Below are 22,219 nucleotides of genomic sequence, written 5' to 3' on the forward strand. Positions count from 1 at the left end.
CTGTAGCTAAATAGTTAAATTGATTCCAAAAGATAATGTAAATACCAGACTTTAGTAACAAATAGAGACCAACCTAGTTCGTGTGATGAAGAACTCTCATATCAAATGCAAGGAAGAGCTTCACATTGCTTTTTTTAAGGTAAGTTGCACTGATATGTGGGAACTCTGCCATTACTAAATGCCCAGATAAATTGTTTGTGTATTTGTGAAAAAAATGTGTCCTGCTTTTCAATGGATAGGTCTGAGCTGTAATCTTCCTGAGAAGCTGCCAATGCACCATCTGCAAAAGTACTCTTCCAGATTTTATTTCTTTAAGAAATCTTTATATGGTGTTCAAAACCTAAAAGTTACAGCATTAGAGAAATTCATGAGAATTGTCTCACTTCAGGTATCTAAAAGTGAGAAGTCTCTAAGTCTGAGCTAGTCTGTCAAGGAAAACAAGTTTATTGGACCAAACATAGTCTGGCTGAGATGCAAATCTTAAAACCAAGCAATTCCCCGTTTAGAAACGTGCATTTCTGAACATTGATTATGAAGGACTTGCAGTCCACGGGAGGCAGAGGACTTCCAAATGCAGTATTCCAGAATGCTGCCATGTTCACCAAATCCTTGTTTGCAACTTCGGTGCACAGGGCCTTTTACGAATTAAGGAAATTTAACCTGATTAACAGAACTGCTCTCTAATTCTCTTTCCATCTGCCAGTTTATCATTTCAGGCATAGATTTATTTTATATATGTGCTCTGTACTTGTGAGTTACAAGATTTTTGTTATTCCATGAGATAGTTTTGTTAAGTAGTAGCAAGAAAATTAAGTCACTTCTAAAGACGTACTGGGTGGTAGGAGCATGTAGTGTATTTGCATCTAACCCTACCACCAGGCCCCTTTTCCCAACCTTTTCTGCATTTATTTAAAAAGGGATATTTGGTGCTAGTAGTGTGCAGTTGTAAAGAACAGTGATTTTTTTTTTTTTCCCCTGTCAGTTACCACATTAGTCTGTGTTTCTTCACTTCCAGACTTTCCTATGTCTTGGGGATATGAGTTAGGGCTGTACTTGGAAGTGACTTTGTACACCAGAATCTGGTGCCTGATTAATGACACTGTGTTCCATCTTTATGTACCCAGTGTAAATAATGCTTTTAATTAATTTAAAAACTAGGGTGGGAAACAGCTTGATTTGATAAATGAATGTTAAGTACAAGTAATCTAAAGTTTCAGGCAGCATTTGAAGTACACATATAAAAGGAAATTAAGTCTGAGTCACATTCCCTTTTAGAAGAGTTGCTTTTACTTTTGTTAGGAAAGTTAGTATTAATTTAATACGCATTAATAATACGCAATAATTGAATATTGCATTTCAGGAGTCATTCTGGCTTCCAAATTTATACAAGTATGTGGATTGTTGAGATTTGTGAACATTGTTCAGAGATCCATATTACAACAGCAACACTTGTAAAAGAGACTTTTTTCTATATTTTTTGCTTTTAATTGTCAAGTAGAAGTCAGCAGCAAATGCAGTTTTATCTGCAGTTTTAAAATAGCAAATGAATCCCAAAGGAGGGGAAGAGGGCAAGCATTTGCAATACCCCAGTTTTTAAAGTACCCAGTCCTAAGTATACTAAGTATTCATTAGCGCTTCAAAGCTTTGAAATTCACCTGATTTATTAGACTTAAATACCTGAAGCAATAATTTACTCAGGTAATTCTGGTATTAAAACTGTTGAAATATCTTGCCTGCTTTTATTGAGAAGAGCAACTAAGAGTGCAGGAGAGTGAGGAGGGTTTATTAGATAAAAGCTCAAAAGGAAGTATTAAATTATTGTTCTTGTGGTAGAACTTGAGAGTAAAAAGCACTTACCACATCAAACCACTAAATTTGTGTTTAAATATCTGCAGACAGATGTAGTGTGAGTTTATAGCAAGTTATGGTCCTACCTTATTTGGTACCAGTGTTTCACAGAAGTTCTTAATGGGTGGGGTTTGGAAGGGGAAGTGTTTCCTTCAGAGAAAACCACAATGTTTGTGGTTCTGCTCCTGCTTCCCAGCAGGCAATTATGAAGACACAAAGCTGCCACCTCCTGGAAGTGGGAGTCCTGGCTCTGGTGATACCAACTTCTTTTTGTTATCCCCTTCCAGTTTATTTCATCTCTTCTGCAGCTGAACTCCAGAGCAATTCACAAAGGGAATAGGCTGTGCTTGTGTAGTTAAAGATCTTGGACTGTTTGTTCCTGTACACCTCTAAAAAAATGAGACTTTGAGAGTGGAACACAGGGATACTGGGATGCCCCACCAGCAGAAACTGCTGTGTGTATCAAAATGGCAGGATTATAGCATGCATAATTTATGTGTGCATGTCCTTGTGTCTTTATATTTTTTTCTTTATGTAATAACAGCATGAAGACAGGAAAGAAAGAAACCACTCTACAGAGAGCAGGGGGAGAATAGAGTGCACTAAAGGCAGGAGTTATGGCTCAGGAGGTAAAAGTGGTGTAGGGAGCTGTAAGTACTGATATGGAGAGTAGAAAATCAGGTCTTGTCTGCACACAGGCTGGTGCCAATTTAACGCTGCTCTTCAGGCAGGATCGTACCAGCTGAAGTTGTGACTGTTGAGTGCAGTGGATGTGGATATACTGCTGTTGGTTTAGCTTAACTTAAAATACATTTTACTTAAACTTTGCTTCTTAAGCCATAGGTATGTTTGCCTGCAAGGACTGATTGTAGGTAAACTGGATTCCTTTGGGTGTGTTTCCCCACAGGGAAAACCAGGCTGTGCCAGGTTCCATACTGTTAAAACTGGACTACTGGCATCTGAATTGACTCCTAGAAAGCCAAAGTGTCTTGCTTAATGCTGCATTCTGCAGTGTAGGCTCATCCTGAGAGGCAGTAAGTATTGAGTAGTACTAGGGAAATGAAAAGAATTACTGATTTTGTTACTGGCCACTTTCTGGGACACCTGGCTGGCCTGTATGTAGGTCTGCCCTAAACACTTGAACTAGAGGAGTTTTCAGAAGGACTGCTGACAGACCAAGTAATAATCAGCATACCTGAGATGAGTTTGCCAGAAGTTCTGAAAAATTCACCTTGGAGACCTGGCTTTGGAAGGGTTGTACAGGAGTATAACCTGGCAGCTCCAGTGCTGAACTCCCGTCGTGAGACTGGCAGGAGCTGTGCTGGCCCGGGGCTGGCACAAGGCTTGAGCCCTGCCTGTGGAGTGAGGCAGACCATAGTGGTGCTGAAGCCAACGTCCCCTGGGACCCAGCCAGTTAAAAGGAGCAGTGGGATCCTTGGGGAGCCATTTTCATCTCCTGCCTGTGAACTACTGGAGCTCCCCTTCTCTTCCCTACAAGGTATGTTACACGTGCCCTGTGGCTGGCAGCCACGTGAAGATTTTTGCCATCGCTTTAAGTTAGGAAGGCTGGTCCCTGCTCCTGGCATGTGCCTCTCAAGCACCCAGCATGCCTGAGGCACTCGGAGACAGCAAGCCAGCACTCCTGCTGTCAGGGGTGCTTGGATTCAGTGTGAGAACCATTGCTGAGGGGAAGGGTTGGGGGGCAGAAACCTGGTACTACTTCCAGAGGCACTGTGCATATGAGGGTGGTTTATCTCATCATCAACACTGAAAGTGATGAAAGTTTGATTAAAAACACTCACCACCCTCTTGCTGTTTTGCTTTCTTTTACTAATTTTACTTAAGTTCTTTGACCTTGCTTACTTGACTGCATAGCCAGTGAAAAAGTTCTTTGCTAGTCCCCAAATAAAAGGGATTTTTTTGAGGTGATCACTTGCACTTTGAGTCAAGTTTGCTGCTGATACGCTGTGTCTGATCTGTGCTGAACTTGGAACCTGAAGATGGCCTGTCCCTGCAAGGAGTGATGATGCCAATCCGTGAACAGTTTGGAAAATAAGAAGCCCTTTTTTTGCTGCAGATAGTGCCTCTCTCCCTCAGGAGGGGGGCAGGAGTGAAGATGCAGTTGTCTAACATAGATCAGATGGATCACTACAGTGTCATGTAGATTAAAATAAAGCTTGTATGTCAAAGCTACAGCTGTGCGTCAGCATAGAGCTGCAGGTTGGCTTGAACACAAACCACTGCAGAAAAGGCAGGCCTTTGCCTCTGAGTGTCCTAAATTAGAGACAGGTTTATTTTGTGTGCCTGAGTGTAGAGGCTTGGCACACAGGCAGCTTAACTGCAGTGCAGATTAGAACTGATGGAGGTTTGCTAAGAGCAGCAGTGGGGCAGGCAGCACATGCCAGACACTAGTGTTCAATAAAATTTGAAGTGGAAGGAGATGGGGCAGGTAACAGTGAAAATTAACACTGAAACCGATTTAAGAGCAGCTCAACACGGGTGAATTAGAGCTGGCACTAAGTTATCTTTGAAGGAAGTGACAAAAAGGAGGTGTGAGGAGGGAGCAGTCGAACAGCCGTGGAGCTGCAGCGGTTCCAGAGCTCACCTGCACAGCTGCCGGCAGCGGTGCTCGGTGCCACCAGAGGGGGCTTCGGGGCACCCAGCGGCGGTGAGCAGTGCCCGAGGCACAGATGTCAGGCGGCCCAGCACGGGACTGGGCACAGCTGGCTCGGAACTGGTAAGTAGCTTCCCGTTGCGGAGTGCTTTTAAGACTGACAGCTAAAGCACCTGCTCACCCGTGCGTTTTACTCAGGTTTTTCAGTTCCAAAGGGTTTCACCTCGCAAGAACGTGTGGATTAAAGTTCGGTATTGGCCACTGCGTCGGGGCAGGGGGGTTCGTTCAGTTCTGCTCTGTTCTGGTTATTCATGTCACAAGTCACACAGGAGGGGTCGTGGCACAGCTGCGTTGGACAAGTCCTCTTGGTTCATGGGCTGAGTGGCCAAGGGAAGCTGCTGAACCACACCAGTTCTGAGGTTGGGAAATCCTGCCTGTCCTCTGCTTCAACAATTTTCCAGAGGGGAAATGCAGTTCTTAAATTCTCAGCTACTGGCAAAGAGGGGTGAGGTGTTTCCCTTGTAGGCCAGAAGCCTGTGCTGCCCTGTGTGCCAGAGCAGGCTGCCCTCGCCTTGCCCCCGCTTGGAGCAGAGAAGCTGCAGTGTGCTGGGACGCCGGCGCAGGGACAGCCACCGCAGCCACCTGCGGCTGAGCCTGAGGAGCTGCGGGACCGAGCGGAACTTCGAGGCCAAGGTCACAGCCCAAGTTGTGTGTGACACCCAAAATGCTGGCAGGGCAGCTCCTGCACAGGTGACTGGCTCCGCTGGGCTGGGCACACCTGTGTTCCTGTCAGCTGGGTCAGCTGCTCTAAGGGCCAGTGCTGGTGCCTCTGTAGATGTCAGCTCTTGTCACAGTAGGCAATTGCTCAGCTCTGCCCAGCCTTTACACTGGCTGTGTAAATAGTTTCTAAGAGGTATGTTTGGGTTTGTAACAACTGCAGTGCTGTGCTACTGAGTTTTCTTCCCTCTAAAGACATAAAAATCTAAAGAGTCATAAAAGTGATCCAGTTTTGACCAGGTGGATCACAACGGCTGTTCTGTGTTTAGGTTGCATTCATACTGTGGAATTTTACAGGTTTATTGTTACAGAAAAATGTTAATTACCAGCTTTCTTACTGTTGGTGCCACAGAAATCCATAGGCTGTGCATAAGACTGAAAGTTAGCTGGGATTTTGTTTTTTTCCCTAAAACTCTATATTGTAGTGACAGAGAAGTCTGGAAAGGAGCAGTAAAACCCAGACAGGCTTGAGCTGCCTCTGTATTGGGCAGTGTCCCCTCAAGTGCTGATGTCCTGCTCCCTTGGGCCTATGTCCTTGGGTTCCTGATGTCCTGCTCCCTTGGGCCTATGCTCCCACTGCAGAAAGTTCTGTGCAAGCTGGACATGACGCAGCCATCGTCTCCTCACACACTGCCTGGAGGAATTTCATCCTGGGGAGAAAAAGTAGATTGATGTAGGTGGAAGAGAACATGGGGGAACATTAAGATACTAGACTCCAGAGACAATAGTGCTGGTGTATGAACAACCATATGCCAAAATCTTAATTCTGTAGAGAAACTTAGAGTAGTCTACATGGCTGCAAGATGTATTTCACAGAAGTCTTTTAATGTCCTGTAAGAGGAACTGTCATGCTTTTTTTAAATTTAGAAAACCACCAAAAAAAAAGGCTTTACTGGAGTCATTGCAAAATGGGCTCTTCAGGTACAACTGCCTATGGTTTATTCACAGCATTTAAAAGTTTTAACATCATCTAGAGCCAGAAATTGAAGTTCTTTCAAAGAACTGTGATTTGACTTACTTAAAAATTATACAGAGAAAAGTAATAGCACATTTATTATGGTATTTAAAAATTGGAAAAAGTAGAGAATAGTTTCAGCAAAACAGCTCATCACAAATGAGAATTTAAATAGAAATCAAGATTAGTTTTTAAACTGGCTTTCAAAAGCTATTACTCCAAAGAAGGACTGGGGGGAGGGAAAGGGGAAAGAACCAGAATAGACTTGAATGCTATACAGAAATATTCTAGAAAGATGAGAGAAGAAACAAAGTTTCCATTGGGTAATGTACATGCTGGTGGTGTAAAACCCAACCTCTGTGTGTTGGTGGACTGTGATCCAAGTACAGCCTGCACATCCTTCATGTAAAGTTAACAGCCCTACACTGTGGAAATCCTGCTTAAATTGGGCCTGCACAATGGCCTGGCAGTGTTGAGACACCGTGTTGAGATGTTTACAAGTACCTGGAACCGTCGGGCTCATCTGCCCCAGCAGCTGCTGTGGCAGTTCTGTCCTGCTCTGCATGTAGAAGCCTCGTTCGTGGCTGTGTGTTGTCGTGTCAAGTGTAGCTGCACAGGGAGTTTCCTCAGGGGAGTGGTTCTGTGTCTGTCAACATCTGGTGGGAGAGATTCCAGTTCTGTGTGTAGTGAGCACACCATAGTTAATGCTGTTTGTTAAGCCTGGGAGCAATGCACGGTTTTCTGCCAGAGGATTCGTTGGTTTCACCCTGGGAATGCATTGGCTCATTAGTTGCAGCTGCACCTCAGTCTCTTTAGCCCACGCCTCCCTCCAGTCAGTAAGGATCCTGTTCCTGTCCTAACAAATGGCCTACGGGACAAAATGGGGCAAATAGGAATTACTGTTCGTTGGTTTAAATAGTGTTTCTGACATCAAGCCAAGGAGGTTCACCTGGGTGTTAAAAGTGCTGAGTAGAAGAACCACCAAATGCCTTACTCTGAACTGCTGGTGGTGAAACTCCATGTTAATCTCTTAAGTGGGGTAGGCTGATGTTCAGTGCTTGTCTCATCCTTTTATTTTAAATTTGGTTTAGGGCATTTATTATAGGTCCACTGGAGCTACTGCTGAAAAGGACCAAACCCACCATGGTGCAAAACACAGTGGCCAGTGTGTGCAGCAGCTTGGCTGTGCCTTCTCCTCATGCTGCCTATAGACTGCATGGCCAAGCACTTGGAAATCATGGGCTGAGGGAATACCTGCTCCATGATCTGTCTCATCTGTTTGCTGTGCAACTCTGGCATCTGTTCAGAAGTAAAACTCTGTATGTGTTGGCATACTTCTCTCAGAAAAGAGTACATGTTGCTGTTAGCACTTCCAAACATACACCTGCCATGTTCCCATACCTGTTAGGAGGTGCTGTCACCTTTGGGGCATGCTCATGTTGTGAATAGATCAATAGGAGAGTGAGCTGCCACCCCAAGAGACGGCCCTGCTCCTTTCCCACCCTCCACTGGGTGCTCCTGGGCATTGGATCCAAGACCCCTGCAATGCTAAGTGAGTTGCTTTAGCCGAATTATGGGGTAGCACATTGACACTAAAACCCAAAACTTGATAGGACAGAAATTCTCGTTTCTCATTGTCAAAACAGGATAAGAGGTTTTTTTTTTTAGCTTAGCTTCATGTACACCTGTCACAAGTTATTTGTTTGTACACAATCTAAGTATTCTGGATTCTTTATCAAAACCTACACGACTGATTGGACAGTGTCAGTTTGAACAGGACCTTGGTAGCTCTGGAGAACTGAAGGAGTCACTTCTGGCTGCATTAGTACATAGAGAATCTGTGCCATCCATGTCTGATCAACAAGTCCTGCTCAGGAGACGTAATTGGTATAAAGTGGCATTGTAGTTTGAAACTGTCAGGTGTGCGTGATACTTGGGAACTATTTGCATGTTTTCCACTGGCTAAAGAAGCACAGAATTACACACCTTTAGAATAGTCATGATGTCAGCTGGCAGGTTAAAGGAGGCCTCTGTGTGTCCTTGGACCTTACAGACTCTGCTGACCTTCAAACCAGGAACGTCAGTCTAGCTTTGTACTCTAGTAGCTTTTATTTATTTATTTATTTATTTTACAACTCAATATTCTTACTGTGATACAGCTGTTCCTAACAGGTGTTTGGTGTGGGGATAGTTTTTACATATGCATAACATCTGAGGGACACAAAACACCTTGGTTCTGCTATTTTTAGTTTTATCAATGTAGTGTTTGTTAACTACTTTGAACTAATCGTTAAATAGATAGTGGATAGAGGATTAAGAACAAATTTACAGTCGTACTTCTGCTGTAAACCACAAAGAACTAAATGTCTTGGTGCTGAGGACTGAATTTTGCTGTCATCGCTCTGCAAGCCAAGCTGTGCTGTCCTGCCTTGCCGTGGCAGGTCACAGAGTATGCTGCTGTCCTCCTGCCTGAAAAGGTACCATTCTATGCAGAAGATCAAATAAACCAGGAAAAAGAGAATGGGAGTAATTCCAGTAGTGTTACCAGTGTGCACGTTTTGAATATTCACCATCTCTCTGCTCAGGACTGAGCTCAAAATAGGTTGGCTGGTTACATCTCAGGCTCTGGGGACCCAACTTGACCAAATCAACCATATCAGCAATAGTGCCTTATCTATAAGGAATAATAGTTCCTTCCTGCCTCCTGGAGTTGCCAGAGTCCTTCTGACAACTGGAATAGAGTTAGCAGGGTAGGGTAGAGGTGGGACATAGGGAGAGACACTGTTGGTCACACAGGAGGTGTCCCTCAGTCAGACAGGAATCAAGGCTAGTCTAGGGAAAACTCTGGGTAGTAACTGTAATTCATTTATAGCAAAATCATCACAGCCCGTGAAACTATTTAAAGTCATTTGACAGCAGGTTCTGTTTTACACTTCAAAATTTTGCACTATTGACTCAGAAAAAATCCTCAGTTGTAAAATACTTCCAGGAGAAAATTCAGGACAAAGATAGTGTTTCTGGATCTTCTGGCTTCTTGTGTTCCAGCAGAAGTTGAGCACACACTCTTGCACTTCACCTTACAAAAGGTAAGGTGTTTATTGGCTCATCTCCCACCAGTGTCCGTGGGTGCTGCCAGCACCGAGGGCCAGTTACAGGGGGGTGAGGAGGGGCTTTGCTGGAAGCACGTGCTGGTGTCCAGGGGAGTGCTGATCTCCACTAGGCATGCAGAAACTTGCAAGGCCATTTCTTCACGAGATAAGGGAGTATCATTTGTCCCTTAAGAATCTTCCCCAATTTGAGGGATGATTCCATTGGGAATTTATGCTGATGTGTAAGGTGTTTTGAACCAGACTCCCCCCAGGAGGAGTTGTCCCTATCAAGTCCATCTCAGGACAGATCGATGGAACAGTTTAGACCTTTTCCAGTGATTTCTGCTCTCATCAGAGCAGTCCTGGAAGGTGAAGAGGGACCAGTTGGTCCTTGGTAAAGTTACTGGAACTCCTGGATATTGCTCAGGAAGTGTCCTGCACCTTGCACCTAGGGCTTGTGGGCTAATTCATCTACAAACATTTGGCAAGGTTTGAAACAACTGTGTTTTAGGAGTTGTTTTTTGGTAGTTTCTCTCAGGACGCATCCTCATTTGAGCTCTCAGGATCCATGTGCTGGTGTTTGCCCACTGTAACTTTGATGTCTTGGAAATGATGTTCTGTTGGAGCAAGATGTGTGTGGTTTTGGGTGTGGCTTTTTTTTGCTGGGTTGAATTGTTCCTGTCAGTGCCAGAAGGTGGTATAGATGAAATGTGGTTTAAAAACATACTTGCTTGTAGAATCCTGTGCAAGTATATCTTCAACAGGTGCGAAAACAGGAGCTTTTACTTAGACTTTGTTAATATTCTTGTATATGATGTATATCAATTATTGTAGTAGCATTAGAATTTTAAATGGAAAACTGAGTATTATGAATGAAATAGCTTGAGAATGGTGAGAGTTAGATGGCTACAGCCTGAGTAGCAGTGTTAATGTTTAAATATTCTTTAAATCTAGACTTTAGCTAAGAATTGAATAGATTTATTAAACTTCAGTAATACTCAGCTTAGGGTAGTATTAGTACAGTTTCAAATTCATGGACTTTGTTGTCAGGTCAACTTCTGTAATTAATTGCTTCTGTAAAGTGCTATAAGAATTTGTTTAATTGTAGAGTATTGTATTGCCTTATTTTTATGTGTGAGAATCTGGGTTGGTTTTGAAGCTTAACCATGAAATCCCACTCAGGAATCTTTGAAGGTGGTGCCTTTTTCCCCCCCCATTTTTCTTATGAACAAATTTTTCAACAAATCAATCATGGCATGGTTTTTAAAATCACTTTTAAGAAGGCAAGTGAGAGTAAATAGCTTGAACTGCCTGCTTGGTAGTTATTCACTGGATATGATATTTCACAGACTTTTCCTTATAGGTTGGTATTTGGTCTTCATGAACAGGAAGTTATAAAGTTAAGCCTTTAATACTGTATTTTCTTCTTTGTTTTAACAGCTCAAAGGGAAGAGAAAAGGAACGAAGATCGAGCAGAGTCTGCGTCGGCACCGAAGAAGACTGTGGTATCTATCATGGAGAAACAGTCCTCTTCCCTCACCAAAAATCTGCCTTCAAAGAAGTCCCCATCCTACTCCAACACGTCACTAACTAAACCACCACTGAAACCTGCTGGAAGTTTCAAAGGTGTCATTCCCAAGAAACCTTGGCCTTCATCAGGCAGTGTTCCTTCCAAACAGTCACCTCTCTCTCATGGCTCATCAGTTGCCAAGAAAGCAGCTCTGTCTTCCAGTTTGAGTGGAGGACTCAAAAAGCCTTCACTGTCTTCCATGTCAGCTGCAGCTGGAAGTAGTCAAGCAAAAGCATCAGTCAGTTCTGCCCAGTCACAGCCCAACTCTCAGATTCGACAAAACATTCGACGATCCCTGAAAGAAATTTTATGGAAGAGGTGGGAATTCAAAACACTTACTTTGTATAGGAAGCTACATCTAGAACTAGCATGCAGAGTCTAGTTTGTCTTGATAAGGAATTTTGAGAGATTGAATTTATGCAACAAATTACTACAGGTGCAGTCAGCATTTCAGGTTTATATTTGAAATAAAAAATCCTGATAGAAAATAAATGTGCATGTGATAAAGCCTTTAGAAAAAGAAATCTCACTATTCCATTTATATTGAGACAATTGCAGTTGAAGGATTAAATCACAGCATAGAAACTTCTATAATGTCGGTGCTCTGAGTTTTAAAGTCTAGAGATGGCAGTGTTGGAGATGCAGAGTTGTAGGGAACGTAGTACAGGAAATACCATAGTGAAAGGTTAAAGCTCACTGAAGGAGAGATTCCCTCCTCTCCCAACATAAAAATCAATGAGAAATTCTGGTCAATGGGCAACTATCACTTACGAAAGGAAAACTAAAAGCCCCAAACACACAAAAAATGCAGATTTCCCCCCAATGATTATTAAAGATAATGTGAACCATCAACACTTACATGGAGCACTGCCCTTTGGTATTGTCTCTGAACTGGAAATCCTGGTCACAGTGGGGAATCAAGGACTGAATGTCAAGCACTTGGGCTCCCTGTGTCACTCCTGGCAGAGAAACTCCTGATGTCAGTGCCATGAGCAGGAGTAAAGGCAGACTGGGTCTCCCAAAGCTGTGTCATCCATGGCCATCTGCAGGCAGTAATTAAAGTTTACCCGAGTTCAAGTCCTGTGATAGACTTTGGCTTTGAGGTGTCATTTAAAGGAGTCTTGAGCCCTTCCTGGGTGAGGAGCAGCTGAGGTCAGCTCTGAAAAATTATTTTTTGTGACTGTGCCAGACCATTCACACCTGACCTAACCACACATTCCTGTTCTTGTTTTCAACAGAGTCAATGACAGCGATGACCTGGTCATGACAGAGAGTGAAGTAGGGAAAGTGGCACTCAACATCGAGAAGGAAATGTTTAATTTGTTCCAAGTGACGGACAACAGATACAAGAGCAAATACCGTAGCATCATGTTCAATCTCAAGGACCCCAAAAATCAGGTTTGGGATTTTCTTAAACTTATACAGAAAGTGCTTTTGGGCTTTAATGGTATGTCAGACTCTACCCTCAACATTAAGAGTTTTGAAACAGAGACTTAGGAATTACACTATAAAATATTATTATAAAGCCATTCGAACACTTTTAATAATATTTTTATATAAGTAGGACTTCAAAGCCTACTTTAGTTGGTGGTTGGTATTTATTTGAGCACTTGGTGACATATTTATACTTGGGGTTTATTTCATCCCTGTTTTCTGATCGCTGCACCTTTCCAAGTTTACTTATAAGTAGGTGATATTTTTAATAGAAAATTAAGAAACTGGAGTAGGTTTTGCCTGCCCAGCACTGTAACCTTGTCAATTACCTAAGCAAGTTCTCTTCAGCATGGCAAAAGTCTCTTCTGTTTTCAGGGACTTTTCCATCGTGTCCTTCGTGAGGAAATCTCCCTGTCAAAACTAGTGAGAATGAAGCCAGAAGAACTTTTATCTAAAGAGCTGTCTGTGTGGAAAGAGAAACCAGCTAAGGCAGTAAGTAACATAATTTTTTCCTATGTCCTAAAGTAGAAATTAAGAGCAAGTTTGCCAACCTTTACCACCCATTATATGTTAATGCACCAGTTTCTTCCTAACAAAATACTAATAACGCTCAGTTTCAATACACTTTTTCTCTACCACATACCAAATGACAGCAAAGTACGGAGTAAAAGAAATATATGGAGCTTTTACCAACACTGTTTTGTTTCTCTCAGATGGAGTCAAGAAGCAAATCTCACGAAATCAAGAAAACGGCTGTAAAACGGGAACACGTGCCTGCTGTCAATATGGAGGATTCGCCACCAGTGTCTGACTCTGATGTGAGTACTGGGGATGTTCCTTCAGCATGAGGATGTGGAGGGGGAGAAATGGCATGTAGGGCTTCAAATTTGTCACCAGAAGTGCAGATTGTTTCTTTGAACTCTGGTGATATCATTGCTCACTGGATGTGCTATGAGCATCCTTCAAGTGTGAAGGACTGCAACAGCCAGTGGTAGGTGTATTTTGCAGGCACTTCAAAGATGCTGTGTATTTTTCAGCTGTTGATGTCAATTTACAGAGAAATTTTTTATTTCTGAACATTAGCTCTACTTGAGAGCACTGTGGCATGAAATGAGGGCACATATCATGTGATAACTCCATTTAATATGATAGGCTTTAAGCAAGGCCTTTTATGTATTCTTTTAAAGAACTGAAGTGAATTAACAGTTTTCAAAGTATTTTTTTATTGTTAAAGTTAATCAACTGTTATATTTTTTATGCTTGTTGACTTTTAGGAACAGCAGGAGTCAACCCGAACTGCACCCAATTTGAACAGTGCTCCTTCTCTAGACGTTTTTAGCAGCATGTTGAAGGATACAACAAGTCAGCATCGAGCCCATCTTTTTGACCTGAACTGCAAAATCTGTACAGGTATTTTATTTACAATGCTGGCCTTGGGCAAAGTGAAATAACTGTTGCTTAAGAGTATTGTTTGTTTATTTGGGTTTTTTGAAATACTTTCTCCAAACTACTGTTAAATACTAATCAAAAAGTGCTTGATATAAATCTACAGGTCAGATTTCAGCATCAGAAGATGAGATACCAGCTAAGAAGGTGAAGTTAGGGGCTTCTGCTAAGAAGGTGGAGTCAAAATCAAAGCCAGAAGTCCAGGCCAAGTATGAAAGTCCTGCAGCAGCCCCGGCAGCAGAGCCTGACAAAGAGCCCGTTGCTGACGATGCAATGGAAATTGATGTTGAACCAGCAGCAGAAACAGTTCCACAGCCAACCACAGAAAGAACATATGTTCCTACAAGCCAGAGCCAGAACAGCACAGACTCTGCAGTACCTGAAGAGGTCTCTGCTTTCCCTGCCTCCTGTGCTGGCCCCGTTGTCACAACCGTAACGGTTTCTGGCAGAGACCCCAGGACAGCCATGAGCAGCTCCTCTGGGATCGTGACCCCGGCCCCGCGTCCTGGGCTCGCAGCTGAAAAAGTCTCAACGGGGGAAATCAAACAGGAAACTTCCAAACCAGTTATGACTGTCCCCAAATCAATCCTAACCAAACCGTCTTCCTCACCAGATCCCAGATACCTGGCGGTTCATCAGTCGCCCAACATCAAGTGCGTATCCTCAGCAGCTGCCACATCCCTCCTGTGGCTCTCTGCAGATTCCCATGTGTCCCATGTCCTGTTCCTTTTCCCTCAACTAAAAGGCTTGTTGAGGTTTATAGTTCAGGGAGCCTGATTCACATTTTTAAAATGCTGTCTCTCCTCATTTGGCTTCTCTAGCTGATAAAGTTTTCAGAGCATCAGCGTAACAGCAAAGATTCTCCAGTGTTCAGCAGAGAAATAAAACTTAAAGATGTCATGCAGACTTAGAAGTCTGCATACACATTAATATCTAGAAAGACAGTGCATGGGAGAGATTGCTTAAAGGCATTTCCAGATTTTCATCCTGTATTAAAATACTGTTATGTCTAAATACGAATTAAAATTAACCAGATGATCAGGTTGAAAGGAAGTGGCTTTCTTTCACATTCTGAGTATACACAATAGTAAAAATAAATATTGCTGAGTATATCCTCTTGCAATTGCAGTTAAAATAATTTTATTCATATCAAGTTTTTTTACTTCAGAATCTCTTTCAGAGGGATATTGTTGACTTAATTAGTGAGAAATCTGTAACTGGTTTTATAAAAGTCATACCTTTTAGCATCTCTTTGCCTGTCTGCAGCTGCAAGTTTATTTTCTGTTGCTCCTCGCTTTTTTAAGTAATTCCAAGTTAATGGAAAACATTAAAGCCTTTAGTAAAAATTTTGTTACTTATTAAAAAGAAAGTATTGAATCAATAGGAGGAGGGAAGAAAATTTAAAATAAAGGGCCCATCCTCATTTGCATGCTGTAACCTTTCTGTTTGGATTTGTTTTGCAGTGTTGCAGAGCCTCGCTCACCTCAGGACAGTGACACTTCCCTCTTTCTCTCTCGTCTCAACACCATTTGGAAAGGATTTATTAACATGCAAAGTGTGGCCAAATTTGTCACTAAAGCGTATCCAGTCTCCGGGTGCTTTGATTATCTTAGTGAGGTGTGTGTGTGTGTTTGGAATGGGTCTGTGCTGCAGTTCCTGTTGCTGGAGAGGCTGGGAGCACTGTGTGTTTATAGAGTTACATTAGAACTGGAGCAGCGGTAAAAGACATCCATGTAGTAATAGGAAAAGTAGCTCAAGAAAAAAACTCAGCCTTTTAAAAATTCCCCACAAATCTGTGAAGAATTCTAATGTCTTTCAATGTGTTTATACATATGTTAGGATCTGACATGGAATAATGGCTTTACATCAGGTTCCTTGTTTTAGAGTCAGTGTTTTTAAGTGTGTGCCTTGTTCTCTTTTCAGACTAGATGGGTCACTGATGTAATGTTAGAAAATTTTGTTCAGCTGTTTATGAAAAGTATCATCCTTTTTACTAATTTTCAAGTAAAAATAGTTGGATGATACTGTTCTGAGAGGGTGTACAGTCAAATAATGAGACAGTAAAAAGGCTTTTCTTTCTCTTTTTTCTTCTCAAGGGCATTTAAATGACTTAGGAATTTTCAAACACAAATGTGTGGTTTAGGACTTAGTAGGGTTGCTTGTTCTTCTGAGTACTGCTTTTGCTGAAATGAGTTTCACTGTCCTTGTGACAGGAAGGTCACCAGAATTCAAGTGACTTGGGGTCACTGAAAATGTGGAGAAAAGCTGTGTTTCAGATAGCAGCTTTCCTATAAAAGCCAATATGTATGTTACATATTATAGTTCCCCTCTAAATGCCAGTAATGGGCATACAGAACTGTTTGATGTGTTGCTGCTCTCCATGTTTGGGGGTGTGTATCTGTTCCATGTATCCTCTTGGCCTTTGGGTCACATGCCATAATTAAACACCTCCAAATTTAGGAGCAGCATGGCTGAATTAAAAACATATGTACAAAAGTTTACTAAAATTAATTATCCACTGGGCTACTGGGACGGGACAACCTGCACTGCCTTTTTTGGTTTTCGTTTTTGGTTTTTCTCACACTACCATGTAATACTTCTTGTTTAGGATTTACCTGACACAATTCATATTGGTGGGAGGATCTCACCGAAGACAGTCTGGGATTATGTTGGCAAACTCAAATCTTCACTTTCTAAGGTATTCACTTAAAATCCTTCGCAAAACCCAGAAGAAATAGACAGCAATGTAAAATGAAAGCTTTTTATAATATAGAGTAGTAAACAGCAAATACTGACATGGATCACACATGGAAAACTATCTAAACCACTTCTTTGAAATTTTTGATTTATTTTAGTAATGTGTTTATTGAGCTGTAAATCTTGATCTCTTTCCTGCACAGTAGTTAAATCTTCATACTATTTACTAACTGAAATATTTAAGATTGAAATTCAAATTTTAAAGAAAAGGAAGTTATCATTTAATGTATTTAATATATTTTTGTATTAAAACCACTTCAGAAGTGAAAAAATGATACACAGTATAGAGATAAACATGAAACTAAGAATTTTCCATTTCTTTTTCATTTGAGCCTCAAGCTGTTCAGTTTGATGTAAGATACACAAGTAATTTGTGTTTCTGAAAATGACAAACCGAATTCTATTTTAATGTTGCAAATTGAACAGCAGTAGTCTCTTAAATCTAGAGTGTTGCCTTGAAGGCATAGTTGGAGTGACAAATATATGGTTTATTTTTACCCCTGGAATCTGCCCTTTACCATTTAATTTGTTGGTATGTTGCAGGTTGAATTTTTCCACTTTGCTTTTGTATTCCAGGAATTGTGTTTGATTCGTTTCCATCCTGCAACAGAAGAAGAAGAAGTTGCCTATATCTCTCTCTACTCCTATTTTAGCAGTCGTGGTCGTTTTGGTGTTGTAGCTAATAACAACAGACATGTCAAGGATCTCTACCTGATCCCCCTGAGTTCTAAGGACCCAATTCCTTCCAAACTCTTGCCCTTTGAGGGACCAGGTAAGCACAAAACAGGGGAGGTTCAATGCTAGGTAAAATCACAAGACAAAAGGCAATCTGAGACAAATTGTTGAATATTTAATGTAATCATTAGTTAAAATTTTGTATATAAAACCAGTTTTAAAGTACGTAATTAGGGAAGAGCTGGAAATCCAATTCTGCTAAGATAAAATTGTCCAAACTTTAGTCTTTCCAACAAGATGCTCTTATGTCTTAGGAGAATGAGTTTACCTGTAAAACCAAGGATGTGAAACAGCCACTATATTTAAAACACCCAAACAAAACCACAAAAAGCTCCCACCCTATTATCAGCAACTCCTAAATTCACAAACCCTAGACCCTTACAAGCCATTCACCATAACTTAATTCAAGCAGGAAACTTATCCCACAGAGGAGCCAAGAAGTCAGAGTGACGACACAGGTAACATTTCTGGTGGTTCCACTGGATTGTCACTGTCCACGCTGAGTTAATCTGCACATGCAGTGTGGGGCACGAGGTGTTCGAAATGTTCTGTTCTACTTGGGTCAAACTCTAGTCAAATCACTGACTTCAGAAAATCAATTCTTTGGGGAGAAAGGGACCCATTCCATAGGGTTAGAATCTTCTATCTTTAGATAAAATTACCTGTAATAGTGTTTGGTGAGTTTGCCCCATGTTGAACATGGTGACAGAAGAACTGAGAATGAATTCAACCATGAAACACCCCTCTACAAAATTTGAAGTCATCTTCATCTAAGGATAAGGAGACGCATGTGCTTAGTTTCCAAACAAGGATCTAGGTTTTATAGTAAATACCAGCTTGAGAGGCTGAAGAGCTGCAGGTGGCAGTGAAGGCAGAACTCCGTTGTCATGGCCGTGGCTGGCACTACATGGTAGGTATGGAACAACCAACAAGGAGTTCACCTTTCTGGGAAGCTGACTGAGCTCTACTCCTCAGATACAAGTGTAGCACTACACTCAATAAAGCATTCTCAGGAGCAACAGTGGCTGGGACAGGTTTTCAGCAGGTGGAACATCATGAGTTAAGTGCTGTCCCTTCCTCCATGAGATGGCCAAGGGTGCTTGCTCTGCATCCCCAGACAAGATTTTTCTCATACACTTCAAACCTATTTTATCTGTCCTTTGAACAGTGCACAGAATAGGTGATTGTTTTTAGGCAGTAGCTAAAAAGGCATTATTGCTGTCTAAATTACAGTATAACTAGAATTGTTGAATGTCAGCACTTCATAGTCTGTTACTTGCTGAATTTTTGAAAGGTAGGCAAAAACTTACTGCTATTTCATAGCCAAGAAATCAAAACACCAAATACAGAACACCTTGGCACAGGGATATAGGCAAAGAGTCTTAACTCATGGACTGGTTTTTCCAGGCAGAACTAAAGAAATGCCATCCTTTTTGGGCAGTAGCACAAGGATGGGATTGGCCATTGAATCTGCTGTAAATGTCTGCTGGTCTGATAAATAACTCAGTTTACCTAATTTTTGCCTCCTTCATTCCTGTGGAAATACCAGCTTTCTGTTTTACTCTTCTTTTACGTCTCCATTATGGGTCTCATTTCAAATTAAACTCTTTACCTTAGATTGAAGGTTGGCAAATGTAGCCAATGAGAGATCTTTGTAACGTCATTATTAATGACGTTAATGAGAGATCTTTGTAACGTCAGACTGGTTTTTCTGAGTTTCAAGTGCAAAAGTATTTCAAAACTAGAAGGAGTTGCTCAGAACAAATTCAGGTCTCATCTGAAGGTGTTTGTGGAGGCAAATTTTGTAAGTCAGGTTTTCAAATTGACATAAATAGTTGTAGGCCAAGTAGATAAAGGTTAGCAGAAACAAGGTTCCAAGGGCAGGCAGGCCATGAGATGGAACAGTTTCATAGAAGATTCACTTAGGAATTCTGCCATCAATTAACACTTGTTGGAAACTCCTGTGGCAGCCTTGATCTCACAGCTGTGCTAAGTTGTGTTGTGTTTTAAAAGCAGGTGAAAAGAATCAGGTAAGCTGCTCCTCTTGTTTTGTGTATGTATGAAAACCACAACATGTAATCCACACTTTTTAATGCCATCTGATGGAATTGACTGTGTTTTCTTTCTTTACCAATCAATAAAAATATTTTGTGGAACGTGGTCATTGTCTCCTTAAATTTAATTGTGTGCCTTCCAGTAGAGTCTAGAAAGGCCTGGAAAAGCATTGCCTTTAGATGGTCTATCATATTTAGATAGATATGAGCTGAGGGGGGAGGAGGGAGAGGACAAGCAAACCCTGCCACTCCAGAAATCCTAGTTAGAAGATATTCCAGCTGTATCAGCCAGTTCCATCAGGCACGTACGGATTAGGAATTTCTCCTGTTTTTTGATGGATTGGATTTGGAACACAACTGAGGACTGCGCTAGTACCTAGAAGATCTGCAGAAAACTGTGACGTGGGCGGCTTAAAAACAGGAAAATGGAGGGTTATCCTGATTTATATTTCATGAACTCAGATATATATTACCAGATTTTATGTGTCATGGGCTCTTCTGCACTGTCCTTTTGCAGTGGTTTACGGTATGTGAATTCACTTCTCTGTTTCACATACACACTTACCACTTCCAGTTGTAAAAAGTCGTATAATCAGATTTAATTACTAATAGAAAGTGATTTATTGAGGGATTTAGTGGTGATGGGAATGTAACAACTATCTTACCTAGCTGAATTTTAATAAAACAAGACATATATCAGCAAAGATTCCACAAATGCTGGTATGTCTTTTGGTAGTTTTTGATAGGGACTGTGGGTTTTCATAAAGTACAAAGGCATGAAATCTCCTTATGCTGTTTGGAATGTTCTTAAAAAGAACAAATGGACCAAAATATTACCTGAACTGTGAATGGAGTTTGATGTGTTCAGCTGAGCAGATTTCATTAGGAAAAGCAGCAGCAGTAGAGGAATGTGGCATTACAAACCCAATTTTCTGTGCCAGCCAGTTCCACTCAGCGAGGGAGCCTGAATGTGGAGCAGTGTCACAGTGCTGGGAGTGATCTGCAGCCCTGAATTAAGGGGGCACAAATCTAAAGACAGTTGTCAGTTGCTCTCATGATTAATTGGGACAAATATTTAAATGGCATTGATAAAATACAGATAAAATCTTGTGTTGGTCTCTGCAGTTTAAAATTCACCACAGGTGTGCTTAGTCTAATCCCATGGGTCTGTCAGCGATGGGCAGACATGAAGTTGTCTTGAACAGTGCAGGTCAGCTTTTAGCAGCTGCTGATGACAGGAAAAGATGGGGCAAATCTACACATAAATATGGTAAACTGGATCTAATGAAAAAATGTATTTAAGGCTAAGGAAGACAAGTGTTAATTCAATACTAGTATTTAGTATATCCTGTCTTAATGGCTTTAGTTACAGGAAGTAACTCCATAAAACCAGACTGTGGATTTCAAATGCATAATAGGATAATAACTGTTATAAATAATTTAGCACCGAAAGCTACTGACTCTGCCAGCACAGCTTGCAGCACTTTTAAAACGTGTGTTTGTGAAAGGCAGTCATTGAGCAATAGTGGCAGACTGCAGTCAACATTTCGTTGTTCCTAAAATTAGGCACTTAACCTATTTATGGATATTGAGACAGAATGGGGCTGTGCCCTTTGAAAGCTGCTCTGGCCATGTGTCTTCATTGAAGGAATCACGTAGTATTTGATCTCTGAACTGAGTGAGTGTAGAAGTCAGTTTAGGCAAAATTTCTATTTGTGTAAAATTCCAGTATCGAGATGAAAAGTTTTAATGGATTTATTCTATGATGACTAAATTCTAAACACAGTAATTTATAACTAATACTATTAACTTGCTGCTAGAATTTTTTGCCTTGAAAGTGTATTAAAATTTTACCCTGTTTTAATTAGTGACTTGATCTCTGTTTCTTACAGGGATTCAAACTTGATTTCTCAGTAATTGCTGTTTATAAGATATCCTGCCTGATGGATTTTTGACACCTGTTTATTTCAGTTATTCAGTGTTTGAAATTCATTGTGACTAATTGCATAAATCACAAGTCTCTGCATGAAAGTTGGTAACCAAAACATTTAACAACAGCAGAACAGCAAATGCCTACTGGCAGTTTCTGGGTGAACTCCTGTTTGTGAGATGCTCTGCACTGGTCAACACCCACCAACTGGGGAGTTGTTACTCATTAACATAAATTTAGGAAAACAGCTGATGTGGTTTCCTCATTAGATGGTAAATTTAGGAGTCCCAGTAAAACTTCTGAATTGTTTCACCAGAGTAATGTATGTGTGATGTGGTTTGCTAATGGAATGTATCTGCTACTGTGGGGTTTGGGGGTTGCGTTGGTATCAAAAAGTTTTTGGTGCTAATAATTAGATATTTAAAACTGTTGCTTAATGAGAAGTTGATTTAATGAGAACAAGGAACACATATATAAAAATCTCCTGCTTATGGGATCTTGAATAAAAGGGTCAACCTAGGTCAGAGCCCTCACCTTGCCATTTATCCACAATGAATATTATCTTTTATTCCACAATATTATCTTCTATTTCACAGGTTATTTTATGTTTCCATATTACTGCTTCCATGCTGATGCAAATCATAACTAATGGCACATATGGGAGAAGGACAGTGGCCCTCAAATGTGGGCCTTTTAAAAGCCATTTAGTCCAGAAGTTAAAAGATTCTCTACATTTGCCACCATGTTTTGTTTAAGGATTTAGTCCCTGCCCTTCATTCTAGGCATCTGCCACAAGTGCCAGCGGAACTGTGCGTGTAAGAGAAAAAAATATAATAGCAGGAGACAGGCCTACAGACCATTGCATTTTTCCTCTTTATCTGAAATTCTCTTATCATTTCTGGATATACTTCTCCTTCAAGTCTGAAGCTCTTCACAAAGGAGCAGTTCTGCTCATCGTGTGTTTACTTACATATCAAGGCCTAATACCCACACTGTGTCTGGCAGCTCCA

The 22,219-nt window shown here is 41.2% G+C and overlaps 1 protein-coding gene across 3 annotated transcripts in view; it reads left to right on the forward strand.

Annotated features, from left to right (window-relative positions):
- DIDO1 (death inducer-obliterator 1) overlaps positions 1–22,219 on the forward strand; it is a 54,680-nt gene that overhangs the window by 26,756 nt on the left and 5,705 nt on the right. For 2 of the 3 annotated variants that reach the window (XM_082292759.1, XM_082292760.1), the window contains 9 exons: positions 10,724–11,171; positions 12,092–12,251; positions 12,663–12,779; positions 13,001–13,105; positions 13,562–13,697; positions 13,840–14,386; positions 15,197–15,350; positions 16,342–16,431; positions 17,067–17,262. In XM_082292759.1, the coding sequence (XP_082148885.1) occupies positions 10,724–11,171; positions 12,092–12,251; positions 12,663–12,779; positions 13,001–13,105; positions 13,562–13,697; positions 13,840–14,386; positions 15,197–15,350; positions 16,342–16,431; positions 17,067–17,262 (1,953 nt within the window). Of the gene's footprint in view, positions 1–10,723; positions 11,172–12,091; positions 12,252–12,662; positions 12,780–13,000; positions 13,106–13,561; positions 13,698–13,839; positions 14,387–15,196; positions 15,351–16,341; positions 16,432–17,066; positions 19,534–22,219 lie in introns of those variants that run through there. The other variant, XM_082292761.1, reaches the window with a different exon arrangement.

Source organism: Coloeus monedula, assembly GCF_965178545.1.
Source record: "Coloeus monedula genome assembly, chromosome: 17".
NCBI lineage: Eukaryota > Metazoa > Chordata > Aves > Passeriformes > Corvidae > Coloeus > Coloeus monedula.